This window comes from Hypanus sabinus, chromosome 8, assembly GCF_030144855.1.
Source record: "Hypanus sabinus isolate sHypSab1 chromosome 8, sHypSab1.hap1, whole genome shotgun sequence".
NCBI lineage: Eukaryota > Metazoa > Chordata > Chondrichthyes > Myliobatiformes > Dasyatidae > Hypanus > Hypanus sabinus.
This window is the reverse complement of record NC_082713.1, coordinates 16,377,773-16,402,183: the sequence shown is the minus strand read 5'-3', so window position 1 is coordinate 16,402,183 and position 24,411 is coordinate 16,377,773. Positions and strand designations below refer to the sequence as shown.

At 44.0% G+C, this 24,411-nt stretch overlaps 1 protein-coding gene across 3 annotated transcripts in view; it reads right to left on the bottom strand.

The window, feature by feature from the left end:
- Positions 1-24,411, bottom strand: part of LOC132397919 (E3 ubiquitin-protein ligase RNF128) — a 153,626-nt gene that overhangs the window by 66,499 nt on the left and 62,716 nt on the right. The window contains exon 1 of one of the 3 annotated variants that reach the window (XM_059976729.1): positions 22,121-22,686. The exons of 1 other annotated variant lie outside the window; for it this stretch is intronic. In XM_059976729.1, coding sequence (XP_059832712.1) covers positions 22,121-22,547 — 427 coding nt within the window. In that variant the 5' untranslated portion in view covers positions 22,548-22,686. Of the gene's footprint in view, positions 1-22,120; positions 22,687-24,411 lie in introns of those variants that run through there. One more of the 3 variants, XM_059976726.1, reaches the window with a different exon arrangement.

Genomic DNA, 24,411 nt, shown 5'->3' with positions numbered 1-24,411 from the left:
GACTTATCGTCTGTACTCCTCTGAATTCCCTACCACATGTGCTTCGAGTCTCTGGTATCGCAGAAGTGGCGGTAAATTCTCTGAGAATGCTCCCATTTCACCTTCCCTATGGAGCAGCAAAGCACAGCTCTTGCTTCCCTGAGAGCTGTCACAACCCCTTTTTAAAGGCCTCATCACGATCCCTTGGCTTGGCACGGACCTCTGCAGTAAGCCACGGCTTCTGATTTGCCCTGGATGTGCTTCTTGATGGCAACATCCTCAGCACATTTCTCTAAGCAGCTGGTCACAGAATCCACATATTTCTCATGTTAATATGGTTGCCATTGATAGCAGCCTCCCTGAACATTTGGTATTATCAAAGCAGTCCTGCAGTGCAGAGATTACACCCTCAGGCCAGGTTGTCACCACCTTTACAACTGGTTTGATCCGTCTGGTCACTGGTTTGTATGCGGGAATTAACACTACATATATGATCTGAGAGTCCAATGTGGGTTGAGGGACTGCTTTATAGGCATCTGGTATGTCAGTGAAAACCAGCTCTAAAGTATTTTCACCTCTGGCGGTCAAGTCAACATGCTGGTGGAACTTAGACAGGGCTGTCTTTAGGTTTGCATGGTTAAAATCACCTGCGATAATGAAGATACCATCGGGGTGTCTGGTTTGAGAGTCACTGATGGTGCTGTAGAGATCACACAGTGCCTTGCGGGCATTTACAAAGGGGGGAGGATATATACAGCTACCCAACGCAGTTGTAGTGAACTCCCTCGGTATACAAAACGGTCTGCAGTTCACAAATATGAATTCAATCATCAGTTAACAATGGGATGCGAGACTCTAAACATTCATTTTATGCATATTACAATGGTGACTTCCTGCAGACAGCTCATGAAAGTACTACTATTTCTTCTTTTGAATATACTTCTCCTGAACCGTGATCGATTTTGGCCTGTAATTGCCATTTTGATGTTGTATTCTTAGTCCAGCTGAGAGATCTGGGACTTTCGCTATCTCCCGGGGAACTGGGTGAGGCTGAGAGCAGGGGCTATCGTTTCCTAGTCGTGGAACGTGAACCCGTGGTCAGCTCCATAACTCGTTGCCGATTAAAGCGGTGAGCAAGATTGAAACTGACGAGGACTAACGCGGGGGTCCACACGCCTTCCACAATGCTTCACGACGCGTCTGCCTGTGTTTGGCCAGTCACCCTCTCGCTGCTGCTACAGCAGCACTGGACACACTCTGCACCTGTGGACCTGTTTTTGGAGGACCCTGTGGTTCGTCTGTTTGTGACGTTCCTTCTTTGCTGGTTGCATGATTTGAGTGAGGCACTTCGGCACAGCACTGTCTCCGTGGCTGCGGCCTGCAGTCATTGACAGCTCTAAACTGAACTGACTTGTTGGCCATCACTCTTGGACCATTTCAGGAACTATGCTGTTGGATGTTTAATATTCTGTGGGTTATCTGCTCGATTTTTGTTATTTGTGTGATTTGTTCTTTTTTGCTCGTTTTTTATTATTTTTATCGGGTTTTTTTTTTGAGTTCCACAATGTTTCCTTTCTTCCCCCATGGTATCTACTGGATGCAACCTTTTTACTCTAACTTTTCAAATGGTTGTGACTATTTTCTGACAATTTCTGCCACTAAAATCTTCCTTCACTGAAATGACAGTAACACAAAGCAGAACCATCGCCGGAAGATCAAAAATACAAGCGACAAGCTTAAATCAAAATTTTGTTACGAGGAAGGTAGAGGAAAAACTGTACAGTGAAAGAACTTTGCTTGCAGTGACAGAATGACAGTTTCGATAAGAGGGTTTTGATTCATTTCCTGCTATTTCACAATTGATGACTAAGAAAGTATTTTGAATGTAAGTTCAGCTCATTTGACTTGCATGGAAAAAGCTGAAGCAAGTTGGAATGAGTATATAGACAGTCTGCAACAGCATTTTCTTTATCTGGATTGATAACAAGGAAGGGAAAATAAAGGATAAGAAGATTTCCCTTGTTCTTCATTAGACTGTGTAGTTCTGGACCTCCCATTAAAGGAAGAGGATTTGGAAAGGGTGCAGATGGGGTTCACCAGGATACGATCAGAGGGTATGAGGGATATGGGAAGGTTGAACAGAATTAGGTAGGTTGTTTTTTTCTACAGCATTGAAGGCTGAGGGGAGACGAGACCTGATATAAGTTTATAAAACTATGAATCAGAATCAGGATTACTACCAATAGTATACATAATGAAATTTATTGTTTTGCGACAGCTGTAAATATTATAAAATACCATAAATTATAATAAAAAATGTCCATCTCTATACACATACACGATTTGGGTCTCTGTAGGGAAGTGGGAACGGAGAGGGAAATCATGGTTGGGAAAAGGGGAGGGGAGAAGGGAGGGAATGGGAAGGACCAGACAGGCAGGAGACAGTCTGTAATCATCGATAAACCAAATGTTTGAAATCAAATGACCTCACCAGGTGTCTCAGGGCTGGGTGTGTCTGCAACCACTCACCCCCACACCCACCCTCCCCCCCCCATACTCCTTCTCTGCCACCAGTCCCACACCCCTCCTCCCTTCCACCCTCATCATTCCCAACATCCTTTGCTCCCACCAGATCTACAAGCTTGCCCTTCACTCCATGTGACAGACACAGTACTGTGCAAAAGTCTGAGGCACCCAAGCTATATACAGTATATAATATATATAATCAAGTAAGTAGTGCAAAAAGAGAGGGTGAAATAAAGAAAAGTAATAATTGTCCATTCAACATCTGTTGGTGGAGGGAAATAATCTGTTACTAAAATATTGAGTGTGTGTCTTCACACTCCTGTACCTCCTCCTTGATGGTAGCAATAAAAAGAGTACTGGGATAGATACTGCCTTTTTGAGGCATTGCCTTTTGAAGATGTCCTTGATGCTGGGGGGGACCAGTGCCCACGATGGAGCTCGCTGGCCTTGCTACTTTTCAGTCCTGTGTAGTGGTCCCTTCATGCTAGACGGAGAAGCAACCAGCATGGACAGAGAGTTGAAAGGTGAGAGGCACAGATAAGAGAACCAGAATATTTTTTCAAGGGTAGAAATGTCAAGTATCAGAGAGATTGGCAGTTACAGATACTTGATTAGCCAATTGGAAGCAGTATTCAAAGCTGACAAGCATGATACACTGGGCAGTGTACAGAGACAGATTTGAGAAAGAGGGTATTTGTCACATGCACATCAAGGCATTAAAACATATAGTGAAATATTTGTGTCAATAACCAACACAGCTTGCGAATGTGACGGGGACAGACCGCAAATGTTGCAGTGTTTCAGGTACCAACGCAGCATGCCTACAACCTACTACCCATACATCTTTGGAATGAGGGGTGTAACCGGAGCACCTGGAGGAAACCCATGCAGTCACAGGGAGAAAGTACATACTTTTTACAGACAGTGGGGGAAACTGAATCCCGATCACTGGTGCTGTAAAGCATTACACTAACCACTATGCTCTCCACTCCCATGACATTTACAGCAAAATGAAGGTCCTTCATCTGTGGTGGTGTTCAGGGCCCCTTCGTCGTGTCAGTAGCTTGGTTTTCACAGCTGTCAGAGATGGAAGCTCTGGGTGGAGACTCAGGAATACCATTGAGATATACCACTGAGGTATAGAAGGATTCTTCATTGCTGTTTCCATAACAGTTTTTGCTAAACCAGTCAGGGTTGTTAGCCCTGACCTTAACCCCGTAACCTAGAGGACCAGTGAACCACTCTTAGTCTGACCTCTACCCTTTGACCTGTTTGGCAAGGGCGAACCTACCAAGAGCCAAAGCACGAAGCCCTGACTCCAGCCAACATAGCTCTCTGGGTCATTGGGCCTGAAAACCCTACAATGAGGCAACCATAATGCTACAGTGCTGCTGAACACAGCTGAAGAAATACAAAACAAAGCACTATTGAATTTGTGATGTGTGCAGAAAGCACTGGAGATATTCAGTCTATCTGACATCTGGGGAGAGAGAAACTGAGGTTGGCATTTTCAGGGCATTGACAGATTGATTATCTCCCTCCACTGATGGTATCCAACCAGCTAAGTACTTCTAACATTTTCTGCTTTCAGTGCAGCTAAATGTGAACTGCAAACATGAATGCAGTATGGTGCAATCATGTCCTCATTCATCAGAAACTCCAGCAAATATCTTCTGATGTACCGTGGAGAGCATTCTAACTGGTTGTATCACTCTCTGGCACAGAATCAGCAAAAGCTGCAGAGCATTGTAAACTCCGTCAGCTCCATCACAGGCACTAAACTCCCCAGCATTGATGACATCTTCAAAAGGCGATGCCTCAAAATGGCGGCATCCACCATTAAACACCCCCCTGAAAGAGCAAGGACATGCTCTCTTCTCATTGCAACCATCAGGGAGGAGATAAAGGTGCCTGAAGACACACACTCAACATTTTAAGGACAGCTTCTTTAGCTCCTCCATCAGACCTGTGAACAGTCCATGAACCTATCAACCTCAGTATATTTGCTCTCATTTTGCACTACATAATTAATTTTTAATATCCTTATAATTTATAAAATAGTTTAAACATTGCACTATTCTGCTGCTACAGAACAACAAATTTTATGCCAGTGATAATAAACTTGACACCGATTAACTCAGCAGCTAATATTTTGTGTTTGTGCAAAGAATTAAAAGGAATCTAGTTGCAAACGTTTGATGAAACATTGAGCAGATATTGCTGCAGTGCTACAAGTTAGAGCAAAAAAAAATGGTATAAACACCACAAATAGACAATGGAGACATCACCTGCCTATCACTTCTCCCTAGTGTCTCCCCCACCCTCCCTTCCATTTCTCATATGGTCCACTCTCCTCTCCTATCAGATTCCTTCTTCTCTTCCCACTGCCTGGTGTCACCTATCACCTGCTAACTAGCCTCCTTCCTTTCCCTCACCTTTTTATTCTGGCATCTTCCCCCTTCCTTTCCGGACCTGAAGAAGGGTCTCAGCCCAAAACGTCAACTGCTTATTCATTTCCATGAATGCTGTCTGACCTGCTGAGTTCCTCCAGTATTTTATGTGTGTGGCAATGGAGTCTATTACATTATGACAGGGGTTAATTCAAAATAGCTTTTTTTTTAAAAAGTAGTATGTCAAATTAGAATCAGAACTACCAAGAAAGGGAAACATAGAATTTGACAAAATAATCACAAACACTGAAATAATACAAAACTGTCTTAAATGCAGTGCAGCAAAATCAAAATAATAAACATTTTGTGGTTATCTTTTGTCCTTCACATTTCAAAAAGAATCAACATACACAAAATGCTGGAGGAACTCAGTCGGTCAGGCAGTGCCTACGGAAATGAATAAAAGTCGATATTTCCAGCTGAGACCCTTCTTTGGGCCTGAAAAGGAAGGTGGGAAATGGGAAAGTATATAGGTGGGTGAGGGGAGGGCAAGGAGCTGCAGCTAGAAGGTGAAAGCTGAAGCCACGTGGTGTGGGGGTGGTGGGCGGATGTAGTAGGAAGCCGGGAGGTGGTAGGTGGGAAAGGTAAAGGGCTGGAGAAGAAGGAATCTGATAGGAGAGAAGAGTGAACCATGGGAGAAAGGGATAGGTTAAAATTCTTCAAAAGGATTGAAGGATAGCAGCGACATAAGCAGCATAAAATGGGTGATGGAACGGGTGGATTAAAAACTTGCAGGCAATAGATAAGGGGGAAGTGATGGGCAGATGGGAAAGGGGAGAGTGGGATAAGTGGATGGTAAAGGGGAGAGTGGGATAAGTGGATGGGAAAGGGGAGAGTGGGATAAGTGGATGGGAAAGGGGAGAGTGGGATAAGTGGATGGGAAAGGGGAGAGTGGGATAAGTGGATGGGAAAGGGGAGAGTGGGATAAGTAGATGGGAAAGGGGAGAGTGGGATAAGTAGATGGGAAAGGGGAGAGTGGGACAAGTGGATGGGAAAGGGGAGAGTGGGATAAGTGGATGGGAAAGGGGAGAGTGGGATAAGTGGATGGGAAAGGGGAGAGTGGGATAAGTGGATGGGAAAGGGGAGAGTGGGATAAGTGGATGGGAAAGGGGAGAGTGGGATAAGTGGATGGGAAAGGGGAGAGTGGGACAAGTAGATGGGAAAGGGGAGAGTGGGACAAGTGGATGGGAAAGGGGAGAGTGGGATAAGTAGATGGGAAAGGGGAGAGTGGGACAAGTAGATGGGAAAGGGGAGAGTGGGAATGGCATCAGGAGATGGAAGATGATAGGTAGAAGTGAGAAAGTGCTGAAGATGATGGAATCTATTTGGAGAGTAAGGTGGAACTTGGAATAACGTGGAGGGGAGTGGTGGAGGGAGCAGAATGGACTTATAGACTACAAGCTTCACCGCAGGACATTGTCGAGGCACAGTGCATCACTAAGGACCCTCACCATCTGGGACATGTCCTCTTCTTGTTACTACCATAAGGCAAGAGGTACACACTCAGTAAGTCAACTTCTTCCTTCTGCCTTCAGATGTCTAACTAGTACATAAACTACCTCATTACTCCTTTTCCTGTACTACATTAGCAACTTAAAATAATTTTATAACTTCGCTCTGTACTGCTGCTGCAAAACAACAGATTTCATGTCTACCTGTCAGTGATAATAAATCTAATTCAGAGGAGGGAAACCACAAGGCACCCAGCTAATTCCAAATGCACACAAGCCAAGCTGTTGAATTCAACACTTGGAACCTAGATTTAAAGAAAAGGGATCATCAAGATCTCTCTCAATGTTGGTGCAATGTTGGCTTAGCGGTTAGCATGAAGTTATTACAGTTTGGGGCGTCAGTGTTCGGAGTTCAATCCCAGCATCCTCTGTAAGGAGTTTGCACATCCTCCCCATGGACTGAGTGGGTTTTCCACCAGTTACTCCGGTTTCCACCCACAGTCCAAAGGGATACCGGTCATTGTAAACTATCCTGTGATCAGGCTGGGATTAAACTGGGGGCGGCTGGCGACACTACTCAAAAGGCTGGAAGGGCTGTATCTCTAAAATAAAAATAAAATAAAATAAAAAAAGTAATGCAGAGACAGGCTGGATTTTTTTCCCTCACATGAATCTGAGTCATCCTTGAAGGGCAGTAGAAAGAGACCCTTTGAATATTTTCAAGACAAGGTTTGATCAATTCTTGATAAGCAAGGACATGAACAGTGACAACAGGTAGACAAAAGAATACTGAGAATAGAATTATATTAGCCACCATCTTATTACAAGTACGGCAGTCTGAGGAGTCAAGTGACCTGCTCATGGATCAATTACTCTTGGCATCTTGTGGTCCACAGTTCTCTGAATGTGGCCATACAAGATGATAAGGGGATAAAGGCGAACTTGTTTTTACTGGTCAAGACAAAGGCCAGGCAGTTACAACGCAGCTTTACAACTAAACCGCAACGAGAGTATTGTATTCAATTCTAGTCCCATTACGGGAAGGATGTGGGGGGTTTTGGAGAGGATGCAAAAGAGATCTATCAGGATGTTTCCTAGATTAGCAAGCCCATGTAATAAAGAGAATTTGGACAAACTAGAGTTGTTTGCTCTGAAATGGCAGAGGCTGAGGTCAGACCAATAGAAGCTCAGAAAATTATGAGGGGTTTAGACAAAGCAGACAGATGGTATCTTTTTTTTCCAAAGGCCAAAATATTTAAATCTAGAGGGTATATATTTAAAGTGAGGGGGCAAAAGTTCGAAGCAGATGTACGAGACTGGATGTTATACATAGATGGAGAATTGTGGGCACCTGGAATGAGTTTTCAGGGGTGGTAGGGCCACGTGCAGGCAGAGGGATTAGTTTAATTACACTTTAGTTAGTTTGGTATAGCAAAATAGACTGAAGGGTTTGTCCTGTGATAGAGTCATAGAAAAGTACAGACCAGAAACAGGCCCTGCGGCCCATGCAGTCTGTGCCGAACCATTTAAACTGTCTACTCCCACTGACCAGCACTGGGACCATAGTCCTCTACACCACTACCATCCACATACCAGTCCAAACTTCACTTAAATCTTGAAATCGAGCTGACATGCATCACTTGCACTGGTAGCTTGTCCCACCACTCACGACCCTCTGAGTGAAGAAGTTTGCCCTCATGTTCCCCTTAAATGCTTCACCTTTCATCGGAGACCCATGACCTCTAGTAGTCATCCTACCCAACCTCAGTAGAAAAAGCCAGCTTGCATTTACCATATCTGTACTCCTCATAATTCTGTATACCTCTATTCCTTGTAATGTAGAAGGTTGAGAGGAGATTTGATGAAGTCCTAATCTGTCCAATCTTTCCTTATAACTCAGGTCCCCCAGACCCAGTAACACCCTTGTAAATGTTCTCTGTACTCTATCAACCTTATTTGCATCTTTCCTGTAGGGTGGTGACCAACATTACACACCATACTCCAAACTAAGCCTCACCAATGTCTTATACAACTTCAACATAGCAGTCCATTTCCTGTGCTCAATACATTGACTTGATGTGTTGGTCTCTGTTGTACTGTCAGTTTTAATTGGTTTCTGTAATTTAGAACATTCACATTACAATGTTATTGCTCTCAAACTATTGCCCAAGGTAAAGCTCCTCAATAATAACACTCAGAAATGCTCTAATAAAGTTGTAACTTATACTTTGGCCATTGACCTTCATGAACGGATGAGTAAATTGCTGTTGCCTGAACAGTGTCCAAGTTGTGGCAATGCAGACTGACTGAGTTAAGGAAAGATGAAGGCAGCTTCTTGCTTCCATCAATGCACTTGAGAAGTTCAACAACATATCAATATCTAGCTCCTTTTCAGTCAGTTATCTTCTTGGCATATACAGCACCAGGGACACCTTTCGCACCTGGACTCATCAATATGGTGACACAGAAGCCTGCATTGTGGTTAATTCCAAAACTGTCTGGCCAACATGAATGAAGAGGAAGCTCTGTTTCAAATTCCTTAAGTCAGGCATGTGCTACAGAAGATAAATAACAACGTTGTTTCATGGCATTCAAACCCTGTCATCTCCTCCAAATCTATCGCATAGGACCCCCACCATCCAGACCAGGCACTCTTCTTGCTGCTGCCATTGAGAAGTACATACAGGAGCCTTATGTACCACACCACCATGATCCAGGGTCAGTTCATACCCTTCAACCATCTGGCTCCTAAGCCAGAATGGATACCTTCACTCACTTCAAACTGAACTGATTCCACAACCGATGGACTTACTTACAAGGGCACTCCAACTCAGGTTCTCAGTATTATTTATGTATTTATTTGTTTTTTTCTTGCAATTGCACAGTCTGTATTCTTAAGCATGTTGATTGCTTGTCTTTGTGTGCAGTTTTTCATTGATTCTATTGTGTTTCTTTCTATCTGCCGTAAATGTCTGCAAGAAAATGAATCTCATGGTATTTTATGGTGACACAAATGTACTTTGATAATAAATTTACCTTGAACTTTGAAATACAATATGGTTTTTAATGTTTTAAATTTACAAATGTGGACAGTGTGGTAGCTTAATGCTTCAGAGTGCCAGTGATAATGATCGGTGTTCAATTCCAATGCTGTTTGTAAAGAGTTTGAAGAGTTGTCCCTGTGACTGCATGGGTTTCCTCCAGGTGCTCTGGTTGCCTCCCACATTCCAAAGACAGAGTGATGGTTGGTAAGCTGTGGGCATTGGCAGTATGCTGATACTTGTGGGCTGCCCCCAGCACAATCTTTGGACTATGTTGGCCGCTGAGACAAAATAATTCATTTCACTGTGTATTTCAATGTACTGTAGATGTGACAAAGTTAATCCTTAAACTTTAAAATTAAACTTCCTTCACATTTAGTAAGTCTCACCTTATTACCTTTCGGGTGACTTAAGCAGAAGAGAAACCAATGACTAATGTGCACTGACTATTGTGACCCATGATAAAATATAAGTCAGTGAAAGACAAGCCTACTCCCTTTAACTTTGATCAAGTAAGTGGAAAATGTTCTGAGTCAGAAGATAACAACATTCTAGTCAGAGATAAAATCAGATTTATTATCACTGACAATAGATTTATTAACTATTACTTTGTGGCAGCAATAGAATGGAAGACATAAAAAGTTACTGTAAGCTACAACAGTAGGTAGGTTGGCACAGCAAAGATAGTAGAGTTCATGGACTGTTCAGAAATCTGATGGTAGAGGGGATGAAGCTTCTCCTAAAACATTGTGGCTCTTGTACCTCCTCCCTTGTGGTACTAATGAGAAGTGGGCATGTCCCAGAAGGTGAAGGTTCTTTAAGATGGATACCACCTTCCTGCGGCGCTGTCTTTTGAAAAAGTCCTCGATAGTGGGGAGTCTTGCACCTGCGTTGGAGCTGGCTGGGTTTTCAATCCTCTGTATTGGAGACAGCACAGCATAGCATTTGGTAATGCCACTAGCCTAGTCAGGGAAAGACCACTAGTCTGACTCCTGTACTTGTTTAAAGCGCCGATGGGAATCATCCACTTTAATTCTGGAATAAGCAGCAGGCTTATCAAGCACCATTTCAGGAAGTACATGACTTTCCAAGGGCAGTCATTAACCCCTATTTTACAAGAGATGAATCCCAAAGTCCAACCTTTGTATCACAGGTCCAGTTAGAGAATTGGAAGCTCTTTAACCACTCAGTGGAAATAGCATCAGCTAGTTACAGTATCATCAGGCAGAGAATAGCCGGCAAGGAAAAGCTGAGATACTCAGTCGAAGAATTGGTATTGGCTTATTATTGTCACATGTACCGAGATACAATGGAAAACGTTGTCTTGCATACTGTTCACACAAATCAAATCACTACATTGAGGTAGATCAATGTAGGCTGCCACAGTAGTGCAGCAGTTAGCGTAACACTATTACAGCTCGGGTCATCAGAGGTCGGTAATCAACTCTGAATCTGGCCATAATGAATTTGTACGTTCTCTCCATGACCGTGTAGTTTCTTTGGGGTGCTCAGATTCCCTCCCACATTCCAAAGACTTCCCAGTTAGTAGGTCATTGTAAATTGTCCTGCGATTAGGCTAGTGTTAAAAAGGTGGGTTGCTGGGCGGCACGTATTGTTGGGGCAGAAGGGCCTTTAATCTCAAGTAAAAATAAATAATAACCATGAATAATAAAGTGTAACAGCGACAGAGAAAGTGCAGTGTGGGTAAACCCTACGTGTGTCGTGAGCTCTGTGAAAGGTTGGGATTAAAATCCTTTCGTGGACTTCTGAAACTAGGTTCAAGCTGCACTGATAAACTTATTGGCAGTCATACTTGGCAAACAATATGACACATTTTGTAAGACCATGCATTTCTGCAAACATACTAAATCGAAAGTAATGATGTAAAAAGGCAGGCTGGAAGATTTAAATATTACAAGCAGGTAAAATATCAAGGAACCATCAGCTGAGCTGCAGAGTAATGATGTACAAACAAAGGTCGTGAATCACTTTCCCAGAAGGTTAAAATGAGTTTCTCAGTCAAAGGATTCACCACTGGGGGGAACCAATTAAGGAACCTTCTGGAAATGGCCTGGGAAAAAAAACAGAAAATCCACATAGACTCTGACTCAGAATTAGAACACCCAGAAGACACACAAACGTTCCAGAGCCATTGTTAATACGGCAAATTACTGAATAAGGAGAGCGAATGAAATGTGACAGATACAGATCGTGATTCGTTTATTTATCACTAACATCAAAACAGAGCCAGCCAATGGTGTCTTGGCATCTGCACCGGGCTTTGAGGCGAGTGGTTCCAGGTTTGAATCCGGTGGGCTCCTTGCATGCTTTTCATCCGTGACTGACAGGGGAGTATGTAAGGAAAATAGCGCCTATGGCAAGTACTGAAATTGCGCCCCTGTCCAAACATCTGACACCCATCTTTTAGATAACTTTACCGTAATATCAGCTCAAAAATACAAGTCAAGCTCATTGATCTTTTAATTAACAAATTATAGCACTACATGAAAATTATAACTGCACCTTCCTTGCTTTCACTGATGCAAATTGGTCTATGATGTGATCAAAGTCAGTTTTTTCAGTTTCTTCTCTTTCTACACTCAGCAAAGTGAGATCACAGAGTCTGCCTTGACCCATGGAGGCTCTCAAATACGAAAGTATTAGTTTTATCCAGCTGAGTGATCTCTCACAGCTAGCAATGGAAACTGCAATGGTTAATATTATCTGAATAGCAATGTGAAGATTGGGGAAGACACTCTCATCTCCACACTGAACAATAAATTTAAAAAGCTCTTCAGACCTTGATACTTTCATGTTGACCTGCCCTGATAGCAACATTCTGCAATCCAAAATTTCTTCATATAGCTGCTGTCCATCAACATCAGAGCCATACAATTTGCCCAAACATTTGCACTTCTTCTTTAGGTTGTTACTGTCGGCGCTGTAACACAGTCCCTCGACATTGAGAGGGAACCCAAACTTGGCATCAGTGTCATGTAAACAAGTGAACCTTTCGTCCATTTCTCTGTGAAGACGATTGGGTGTTCCCTTCATGACTCTTTCCATTTCCTCCTTAGCTGTTAACCCAGCGTCTCTCGAGTTCTCATCAGCCATTCGCTTCTTTCACCTCTGACATCTATCAACTTCAATATTCCATTCTTGACAGAGACTGACTCCCTTCTTTAAGTGACTCACTGACCAACATTTCTCTTTCATCATATAAACTATCTTGGAGGGCTTTCAAATCCAGGGCATCGTGGAAGTTCATGCTAGGATCCTGCAGCCTCTTTTGAATACGGTCAATGCTAATGAGTACTTTGTTCCAAAATCCTAGCAAAAAATCAGAAAATCGTAACTCAATATGTGGTTGTACTGCTGCCTTGCGTCACTTCTTGTTTCACTGATCTCGTTTTCATTGTCTATCATGTCCTGGATAACTTTAAGTATCCCCTCAAGGTACCTGTTGACGGGCTTCACTGCTTCTGTCCTTGCACTCCACCTGGTTTCGGACTCCGACTTAACAACCACAGGAATGGCGTTTTTGAGTATTTCCCAGCACTGTGTTGAACAAGAGAAAACCACGTAGAGACCTTTGATGGCTCCAAAAAACGTGACCATCACTGTATCCTGCTTTGCTGCATGTACACCCACCAAGCTGAGTGAGTGATTGTCACAATTCCCAAAACTGCCAGGTTGTTTTTCTCACTTATTCTTTGATGAACACCACTTCTGTGTACAGCCATCACAGCAGCGTTGTTATAGCACTGTGACCGACAATCTTGTAGCTCCATTTCGTCCTTTTCTAGCTGTTTCAAGATGTCTTCAACCAAGCTCTCAGCATCCTTCGGGCTTATCTGGATAAAACCAAGGAAGGACTCTCTAACATGGACTGCTTTCCTCTCAAAATCAACTTCCATATACCTCACTACTTCTGACATCTGCTCACCGTGTGCCTGATCAGGATTCGAGTTGAACATGAGACCATAGTACTTGGCTTTATGAATGCTTCTCAGTAAACTCTGGTGAACAGTGGATGCCATCGTGTGAATGAATTCGTTCTGGACACTCAGTGAAAGACAAGACGTGGATCCAGGATGACTTTCCAAATGAGTGGGGTGTTCTTTTATGACAGGGTCAAGGATGGCCAGTAGCTTCAGTAAGCCAAGGAAATTTCCCACATTGGTGTCATTGTCTAGCTGAAGTGACTCCCTGTGTCCTCGCAAAGCCAGGTTCTGGTCACAAGGAATTTTATGCAGTGAAGGATTCTCGTCGAGATATCACGCCACTTCTGCTTTTCCTTCTCAATCTGTGACTGAAATACCACGTCAATAACTCCTCTGTTTCCAGCTAAATTTCTTTCCATTTCTTTCTACTGTGTGAAGCATTCCCCATTATTCTTGGCATTTTCATGAACACTAATCCTTTCAGGTGCTTTCCACTGGTGAATCCACTTTCCTGCTCCAATGATGATTGATGGTCTGTCTGGGAATAGAAAAGGCAACAGATACAAAATGCAGATGTTTTAGAAGGGGAATAGACCAGCCATGAGGGAGTCACTTCCTCGCCACGACCATTTCCCAATTTCTTCTTGAACCAAGTTTTGTTCATTGAGTGGTTATTTGTTGGTAGGAAAGACCCCTCATTGTTCTGGAAATACTTCATACCCAGCTTTATTATTTCTATTCTCAACGCGTCAGGCAGAATTGCTTTTCCAGTATCCTTGTCGAACTTCAGAAGTCCAATGTCACGCTGTTCTATCACTTCTAGTATGACAGTTCAAGGCTCTTTGATACCATCCAGTTCACTAGGTTCAGTGTCGTCAGGTTAAATCTCGTCAATAAACTCAACACCACCACCACCACCGTCCTCCCCTCCTGTCATGTCCACGTTCTCTGTGGCAGCCTCGCTCTTAATCTCGTCATACTCGGATTTATCTGACTTCACTTCCTCCTCGGCTCGTGACACATTTGTACTTGATCCACCTTCAGATTCTAACAAACTTGTAGCAGGTACAGGCGACCCCATGGAACGTGTCGAACTACTTGTTCTGGGCTTTTCAAAGAAGGGCATGAAGAACTTGCTCGACTTCTTGGTTTCCTTCGCCTCCAACTTTCGTCTCTACTATCCTTCATCTCCACTTTCTTTCCTGAAGAGACGTTTCATGGTCTTCTTACACAGTGCTCTGAAATAAGGCCACCCTAGTGCTTCTCACCCATGATAATCAAAGGCAGATCATACATCTGAAGAAAATTATTTTTTCACGATCCAAGGATGGCTTGTCTGACTTTAATAGAACAGCTTACTGGCATCCCCAACCCTTGAAGTGGCGCCCAGGGCATATGCCATACCTGCCATACCTTAGATACGCCACTGGTACCTGAAAATCGACCTCGTAAAAAAACAGATACAATATAAATGCTAAAAGAAACAGCAAGGTTCCTGTCGAATGTGCCACAAGGAACGGAAAGGAACAAACAAAACTTCAAAACATACAGAGAAGTGAGTTAACAACTAATATTTGAGGGCCAAAGTGTTGCCACACATTCCACCACCAACGTGGTATACCCGCAATGTTCAGAAGAACAACACAGAACACACTAAGTAACAAAACAACAGCACAATAAGCCCTTTTCCTCCCTCCCTCCCATCCACCCACCCATTCATACACACAGGCAATCCTCCCATTCCAGTACAGGTTTCCGGCCTCCAGCGGACTCGCAGAAAACTGACCTCCAACGTTCCTAGTGGATTCTCTGGTTCAGAGACACAGGACAGGAGTATATTACTGTAATTGAAAACAGGCAGCCCAAACCAGGATCCAGAATGGTTCCCACATTGTAACTGCCTACATCTCCAAATTACCATTTTTTTTGCCCTTGGCATACTTTGGGATCACTCAATGTAACTAAACAGATTCACTCTGTGAAAAGTTGTTTTGACACGAAGGCACACAAAGGTGAGATTGATCAGCTGGTTGAGTGGTGTCACAACAACAACTTTGAACTCAACGAGAGAAAGACCAAGGAACTGATTGTGGATTTCAGGAAGAAGTCGAGGGAACTCACACCAGTCCTCATCGAGAGATCAGCAGTGAAAAGTGTGAGCAGTTTCAAGTTCCTGGGTGAAAACATCTTTGAAAGTGTTGGCCCAACACATTGATGCAATTACGAAGAAGGTAAAACAGCAGCTATATTTCTTTATGAGCTTGAGGAGATTTGATACGTCACTAAATACGAGCAAATTTCTACAGATGGACCATGGAGAGAACTCTACCAGACTACATCAACATCTGGTGCGGCGACGCCACTGCACAAAAATCGGAAAACGCTTCAGAGGGTGAAAACTCAGCCAGCTCCATCATGGGCACCAGTTGCCCCAGCATCAAGGTCACTTACAAAAGGAGATGCCTCAGAAAAAGTGGCATCCATTATTAAGGACCCCCATCGTCCTCTTCTCAGGGACGAGGAACAAGAGCCTGAAGACACACACTCTACATTTTAGGGAAAGCTTCTTCCCCTCAGTCTTTAGGTTCTGAAAGGACAATAAACCATGAGCACTACCTCGCTATTTTTTAACTCTTTGTTTGCACTAATTATTGTTGCACATACATATATTGCTTATTGGAATTTATAGATTCTAATGTGCTGCACTTTCCTGTTGCTGCAAAACAACAAATTTCATGTCATATGCCAAAGATATGAAACCTGATTCTGAAATTCTACTCACCTTTTTTTAACTGCAGTGTTACTTTTAACTAATAGCAGTAAGTTCTAAAGTTTTGATTCTGTGACCCATTAACCAACAAATGTAGTCCATTAAAGTCGTTGTTACCAATATATTTTGCCTCTCTCATTTAGACTCTTTTCTCACTCTGAATAAAAGAATGAACTGCATTATTCAACTGCTCTCTGACTTACAACTCTCTTCCACACTTCCACCCAAATATCTTGTCTACTCTTACAAAACATCACAGCATTGCTTATGGGGCCAAAAGATCTCTGTGTTGGGTACTGAGATGCTGACAGTACAAAACATTATTAAAAAGTCTTATTGGCTGAAAGGTTCTTCAAAGCATGCAAACTCTGTGAAAGGCATTCATAACATAATAGCTCCTGCGTCAATTAAAGTAATGGAATTTAGTAAGTATTCTTGCTGATACAGCCACGGTAACTGGCTCTTCTGGACCAACAGGTTTGCACTACCCATTTGCACCCACATGATCTATTAATCTACTAATCTGTATCTCTTTGAAATGTGGGAGGAAACCAGAGCACCTGTAGAAAACTCATGTGGTCACAGGGAAAACATACAAATTCCTTATAGAAACACACACAAAATGCTGGTGGAACACAGCAGGCCAGGCAGCCTCTGTAGGAAGAAGTACAGTTGACGTTTTGGGGCCGAGACCCTTCGTCAGGACTAACTGAAAGGAAAGATAGTGAGAGATTTGAAAGTAGGAGGGGGAGGGGGAAATGTGAAATGATAAGAGAAGACCGGAGGGGAGGGGTGAAGCTGAGAGCCAGAAAGGTGACTGGCAAAAGGGATACAGAGCTGGAGAAGGGAAAGGATCAAAGGGGAGAGGAGCACCAGAGGGAGATGGAGAACAGGCAGAGTGATGGGCAGAGCGAGAGAAGAGGGGAAAAAAAACTAAATATATCAGGGATGGGGTATTAACGGAAGTTAGAGAAGTCAATGTTCATGCCATTAGGTTGGAGGCTACCCAGCCGGTATATATGTCGTTGTTCCTCCAACCTGAGTGTGGCTTGACAGTAGATGGGGCCATGGATAAACATATCAGAATGGGAATGGGATGCAGAATTAAAATGTGTGGCCACTGGGAGATCCTGCTTTCTCTGGCGGACCAAGCGTAGGTGTTCAGCGAAACGGTCTCCCAGTCTGCGTCAGATCTCACCAATATATAAAAAGCTGCACCGGGAGCACCGGACGCAGTATACCACACCAGCCGACTCACAGGTGAAGTGTTGCCTCACCTGGAAGGATTGTCTGGGGCCCTGAATGGTGGTGAGGGAGGAAGTGTAAGGGCAGTTGTAGCACTTGTTCCGTTTACAAAGATAAGTGCCAGGAGGGAGATCGGTGGGAAGGGATGGAGGGGGACGAATGGACAAGGGAGTTGCGTAGGGAGCGATCCCTGCGAAAAGCAGAAAGAGGAGGGGAGGGAAATTCCTTATAGGCAGTGGTGGGAACTGAACCTGGGTCACTGGCACTGTAACCCCTACACTGCCATGCCCATCTCCCCCACAACCCTCTCCCTGAAATAAAAAGTAAGTACTGAAAATTCAAAATAAAATGCTGGGAAAGGTCAGGTAGGTTCCATGGAAAGAAAAAAATTTTGTTCCTCTTTCTACAGTTTAAGTCGTCCTAGCTTCACAATGCAAGAAAGAGAATGAACAAAGTCTTTCCGTCTGGCCTGGTCCACCAAAGGTCATAACTGTTCCTCAACTTCAGTATCACCTTCCCCCACCTCCACCAATTCCAATTTCTGCCAATTCTTCTGCTGTTCAAGTATCTGTCAACCTCGATCACTCCCGTTGACTAAGCATCCACAACTGCTGGGTGATGAATTCCTAAAATTCTCAGACTTCCCAGTAAAGATAGTCTTCCTTGCAGTCCTAAATGGATAACCATAGTCTGTGTATGAATCACAAAAGGTTGGTTTGCAAGTGCAGCAGGCTATCAAGGAGAGAAATGGAATGTTGGCCTTCGTTGCTAGAGGGATTGAACTTAAGAGCAGGGAGGTTATGCGGCAACTGTACAGGGTTCTCTTAAGGCAGTATCTGGAGTAGTGTGTGCAGTTCTGGTCTCCTTACTTGAAGAAGGATACACTGGCTTTGGAGGAGGTTCATCAGGTTGACTGCAGGGATGAGGGGGTTAGATTATGAGGACAGACTGAGTTGCTTGGGACTGTTCTTGCTGGAATTTAGGAGAATGAGAGGAGATCTTATATAAAAAAATATAAAATTATGAAAGGCATTGATAAGATAGAGGCAGGAAAATTGTTTCCATTGATAGATGAGACTTGCTCTAGGGGACTAGATTTAGGACTGAGATGAGAAAGAACTGCTTTTCCCAGCGGTAGTGAATCTGTGGAATTCTCTGCCCAATGAAGCAGTGGAGACTACCTCAGTAATTACATTTAAGACAAGGTTGAATAGATTTTTGCACAGTAGGGAATTAAGGGTTATGGGGCAAAGGCTGGAAGGTGGAGATGAGCCCGTGGCCAGATCAGCCACGATCGTACTGAATGGCGGAGCAGGCTCGACAGGCCAGATGGCCTACTTCTGTTCCTATTTCTTATGTTCTTATAATTCCTTATCTTAAACTATACTATTACTTTAATCAAAATCATCTACACTCAGTGGCCACATTATTAGGTACAGGAGTGGAATGTGGTCTTATGCTGCCATAGCCCACCCACTTCAAGCTTCGACATGTAGAACATTCAGAGATGCTCTTCTGCACATCACTGTTCTAACTTGTGGTTATAAAACAATAAGACCATTAGACATAGAAGCAGGAATAGGCCATCTGGCCCTCCATGAAACCCTCCAAGCCCTTCTAACCTTGCCCTTTTGACACAGATTTTCTATCTCCAGCTGTAATTTGTTGGTCACATCCTTACTACTGTCTGGAGGTCTGTATACAACTCCCTTTAGGGTATTTTTATCCTCACAGTTCCTTAGCTCTACCCTCAACGATTCAACACCTTTCACCCTATGTCACCCCTTCCTAATGATTTGATTTGATTTTTGTACCAACAGAGCCACGCCACCCCCTTTGCCTACCTGCCTGTCCTTTCGATAAATGTGTATCCTTGGACTTTCAACTATGGAGAAAATGCTGAAAAAGTTGGGTGACTTCTGAGAAAATTCAAAGAGCAGAATTCTGTAATCACATACTGTATAGTCTTAAATTCCTTCATAAATTACCCTTCTTTCTTAAAAAGGGTATTGTAATTTGTATTTTAAATTGTATTGTAAATTGTATTTTAATAACAATTTGACACCCAACAATTTGTAGTTCTAAAGCCTCCTTCAATGAAAAGGTACCATTTTTTCCATGTGTTCAATCTATTCTGTATGGGAAGATAGTTTATATAATGTCATTTCTTAAATTCTCACTCACTCTCCATCAAATTCTAAAGATATTGATGTTTCCAGATTATAATGGCACAAGTACAGGAAGACTTTGAATAAATTACAGAAGCCCGTCAGCAGATTACCATACGTCATAGGAGCAGAATCAGGCCATTTAGATTATCAAGTTTGCTTCATCTAATTTATTTTCCTCCTTTTCCTTATCTTCTAACCTTTGATACCCAATCAAGAAACTACTGACTTCCACTTTAAATATACCCAGTGACTTGGCCTTCATAGCTGTCTATGGCTAAAGGGACATTTTTTAATTCTGAGGCTATGCCCTCTGGCCTTTCCACATCCACTCCATCTAGGCCTTTCAATATCTGGTAGATTTCAAAGAGATTCCCCCTCATTCTTCTAAACTCCAGCAAAAAATAGCCCACAATACCTCTACGTACCTATGCCTGAACCATGTCACTACTGATGAACATTAGGCCACTGTTTCCGAAACATCTTGGATTTCATCACTTCCACAGTCTCCAACTTGTTAATTCTCCAACCTCACAACGCCCATTTCTAGTTCCTGATCAAGTTTCACAACAACACTTCCTTGATAGGCCCATGGTGTCTGCCCTCTCTTGTCCTACTGAATTTAGATCCTTCTATCTTCTCTCAACGTTTCTCTCCAATGTCCAGTCCCTTTGCCCTTTCACCAACCTCTCCCACCCCCATCAGAAATATCATAGGGCTATTTCACTCTGAAGCAGAGACACAGAACATTGCCTATTACAGGCCCTTCGACCCGTGATGTTGAGCCGAATTTCAAACTACTTTAAGGGCAATCTACATTCTGCATTGCATTCTATATTTTTAATTATCCATGTATCCATCTAAAAGTTTCCTAAATCCACGATGACTCAGGTCCTCAAGCCCTGAGGCCGATTCACGCAATATTCATTAGAAGGGAAGCTGGACAAACATAGGAGGTAAAGAGATACAGGGAGAGGGCCAGAAATAGGATGACTTGAATTGATGTCTTGCAAGCCAAGTACGGACCAAATGGGCCATAATGCCCATTTCTGTAAGCTAACAATGTGAGGAGCTGAGAGGAGATCAAATATTAATTTTAATTTCTGTGCATTGAACTGGTGGAAAGTGTGATTTTTTTCAGGGCGGAAATGGCTAATACCACGAGGCACAATTTTAAGATGATTGGAGGAAAGTACGGGGGGGGGGGGGGGGGGGGGATGTTAGAGGTAAGTTTTTCTTTTACACAGTGGTGGGTGCATGCCAGAGGAGGTGGCAGAGGCAGATTCATTAGGGACATCTAAAAAACTCTTAGATAGGCACATGGAAGATTGAAGCTTTGAGGGCTATGTGGGAGGGAAGAGTTAGATTGATCTTGGAGTAGGTTAATAGGTCAGCTGAAGGGTCTGAACTGTGCTGTAGCGTCCTATGCTCTTAGTTTCAAGTTTCTCACATCTGTGGATCTTTCCTGTGCGGGGTTTTTCATAGATTCTACTGTTTCTTTGTTTCGTGGCTGTCTGCAAGAAGATGAATCTCAAAGCTGTGTACTGAATGCATATTTCGAAAATAAATTCATTTTGAACATTGAGCTTAGGGGAAGAACAAATAATAGTAGTTAGTCAGAGACAGTGTGAACCACCGGAGAGCACAGCTTAGGGAAAGTTGAGATAAACCGGACAAGCTTCACACACGGACAGCGGTAGGCGCCTGGGCTGGGAGCGGCCGAAGCAGGTGGCGTTTAATGAAGTGAATAGCGCAGGGACTGGAGGGACGCAAGCAGAACAGGTTCCGCAGACTTCGCTACCTGTTCGGCCCTGGGCTCGTGGGCCGCCTCGACGCGGACTCTGCCAGGAGAACGTTGTCAACGCAACGCGAGTCACGGGGAAACCAAACATCAGCAGCCAGCCACCTGCCTCCGTGGGAAGAGCCTCACGGGCGGAACAAAGGAGAAGCGAGCTTCCGCAAGGGATCGCAGCCTCTCCAGCTGAGGCAGCTCAGGGCGCAGGCATACTGGGGCGACCCGATAAAAGCCGCCCATCCCGCAGACAGATGGGAACTCGGGCGATCCGGAATCCCTGTAACTATCCCGCTAAATTCTGGCATTTCTCTCGGGCACACTTTCAACAGCCGGCACAACGTTCGCGCACGTTGCATAACCTTAAACAAACAGAAGCAGCCCCGATCGTTGTTTGCATTAGAATTAGAATCCCAGCGGCTCGTCGCAAGGTGCCTTTGGTACGGCGATGAAAGTCAGAGTTTGAAGGCGGTTCCCGGATAAAAGAGGTGTGAAAAATACACACGTAGAAGCGTACAAATCTGATTTACAACACTGCAAACTTTGCACAGTAAAGTCACCTACCAAAGTAAACCGCCCTCTAAATATATTCCAACACGGGCTTTGCAAATTACTGTGAAATTCGAAAACGCATTTGATCAGAAGGTTTACTATCCAGGAGAGAAGTGTAAAGAGGTTTCAGTTAGACGGCCGTCCCCGTCAGCGGAACGGCCACAGAGCAAACTTTTGCCGGGAATTCGGCTCTAGTTCTTACCGGGATGGGACATTTGGACCACCTCGTTGACCTGGGTTGGAAAATTGTAGATCACCGCAGCACTCGCCCCCCACTTGGCGGCGTTTAAGATTTTTTCAGAAAAAGTGCACCCTTTCCCCCTCTGGATCAAAGCCACCCAGGGCTGTTCGGGGTCGGGTCTGAAGTAATCGATGTCCGGATCGCAGCCGAAGTTTTGGTCGGAGTTCGTGATCCCCACCAGCCCCTCAACGCTCGTCAGCGGCGAGTCCTGGCCGTAGACGCCGCTCTCGGTCTTCTCCCGCACCGTCTGGTTGCTGTCCGGTTCGGTGAAGCTGATGTCCATGTAGGCGGTCCAGAAGGAACTGGCGAGCGAGCAATGTAGCCAGAGCAACTGGGCGGCCATCAGGGTCGCCCTCCAAGGGGGCGACAGGCAAGTGAAGCCCCGCATCTCTCCCAGGGATTTAGCAGCGAGGAACTGCAGGCTTGCGTTCAACTCTGAAACCTGAGCCAAATTCCTCCCTCCTTCCGCTTTTTCTCCTCCTCCCCTGCAGTGGGAACCACTTGCTCAAATGTTCTAACCTGTGCAGGTAAGAACCCCCTCCACTGTCTGGTCAACGCCTACAAAGCGAAAGACTCCACCTTCTCTCTAATTAAAACGGCAATGCACCTTGTCCTTTTCCTCCCTCGTCCTCTCTCCCCCTCACATTTCATTCAAAGAAGTGACGATGCAGACAAAATTCTACAGCAATAGTCCATTTTATAAAGATAAATGTTTATGTGTATTCATCCGGATATATTCGCTGCGAGTTTTCTAATCAGAATCAGATTTATCATCACCGACAAATGACAGCAGATCGTAAACACGAGAACGTCTACCGATGCTAGAAATTCAAAGCGACACACACACACACAAAATGCTGGAGGAACTCAGCAGGTCAGGCAGCATCAGTGGAAGTGAATAAGCAGGCGACGTTTCGAGCGGAGGTCGTTCTTCGGGGGAAGAGGGGCGGGAAACGCCTGAGTGAAAAGGGTGGGGGGGGGGGGTGAGGAGAGAGGCTAGCTGGAAAGTGGCAGGTGAAGCCTACTCGGTGAGAAAGGCTAGAGCGAGCTAGAGAGAAAGGAACCAAATAGGAGAGGAGCGTGGGCAAGGAGAAGAGGAAGGAGGAGACCCTGGGGACAGTGACAGGCAGAGGAGAAGAAGTAAAATGTCAGAGTGGGGAATGGGTTGGGGGGGGGGGCTGGAGATTGACTGTTTTACGCATCGGTACAGTGCAAACACTTTTAAAAATCTATAAATTATACAAACAACTAAATAAGTTCTAAAAGAATAATGACGAAACATTCCCGAGTTCATGGATTGTTCAAGGAAGAAGCTGTTCCTGAATCATTAAATGTGGGATCTTCAGGTACCTCCTCCCTGATGGTAGTAATCAGAAGAGGGCATGACTGGGATGAGGGTCCTTGGTGATGGATGCTGCCTTCCTGAGTCAGTCTTTGTTTATGAAGAGTTTTGCATAAATCAAAATTTAGTACATCACAGCACTGTACTGGGCTTAGCCAAGACATTGTGCCGACTTTTTAACAGACTCTAAGATCAATGTAACCCTTTCCTTCTATGTAGCCCTCCAATTTTTCTACAATCCCTATGTCAATCTGAGATATTCCAAAATGCTCCTAATGTATCTGCCTCTACCACGTTGCACAGATTCACCACTCTCTGTGTAAAAATCCTACATCTGACAATCCCCTTATGCTTACCTTCAAATTCTAATAAATGTCTTTATTTTCCTGTAAATACTTGCAGGAAAATGCATCTCAAGGTAGTAAATGGTAAAATTCATGTACTTTGATAATACATGTTACTTTGACTTTCTTGAAGATGCCCTCGATGGAGGGGAGGGTTGTGTCCATAATGATGGAGCTGGCTGACTCTACATCCCTGTACTTTGATAATACATGTTACTGACTTTCTTGAAGGTGCCCTCGATGGTGGGGAGGGTTGTGTCCATAATGATGGAGCTGGCTGACTCTACACCCCTCTGCAGCCTCATGAAGTCCTGTGCCTTGGAGGTTCCACACCAGGCTGTGATGCAACCAGTCAGAAAGTTCTCCACTGTACATTTGTAAGAGCCTTTGGCGACACCTCAAACTCAGAATGTCCACCTGAGGACATTAGGACACCTTAGGTCCACTCTGAGGACCCAACCTGGACCAAACATATTGATGCAGCTATAAAGGACACAAGACAGCTTCACTAGAACTATTTCATTAGAAGATTGAGGAGATTTGGTGTGCCTTCAAATGCCCTCACA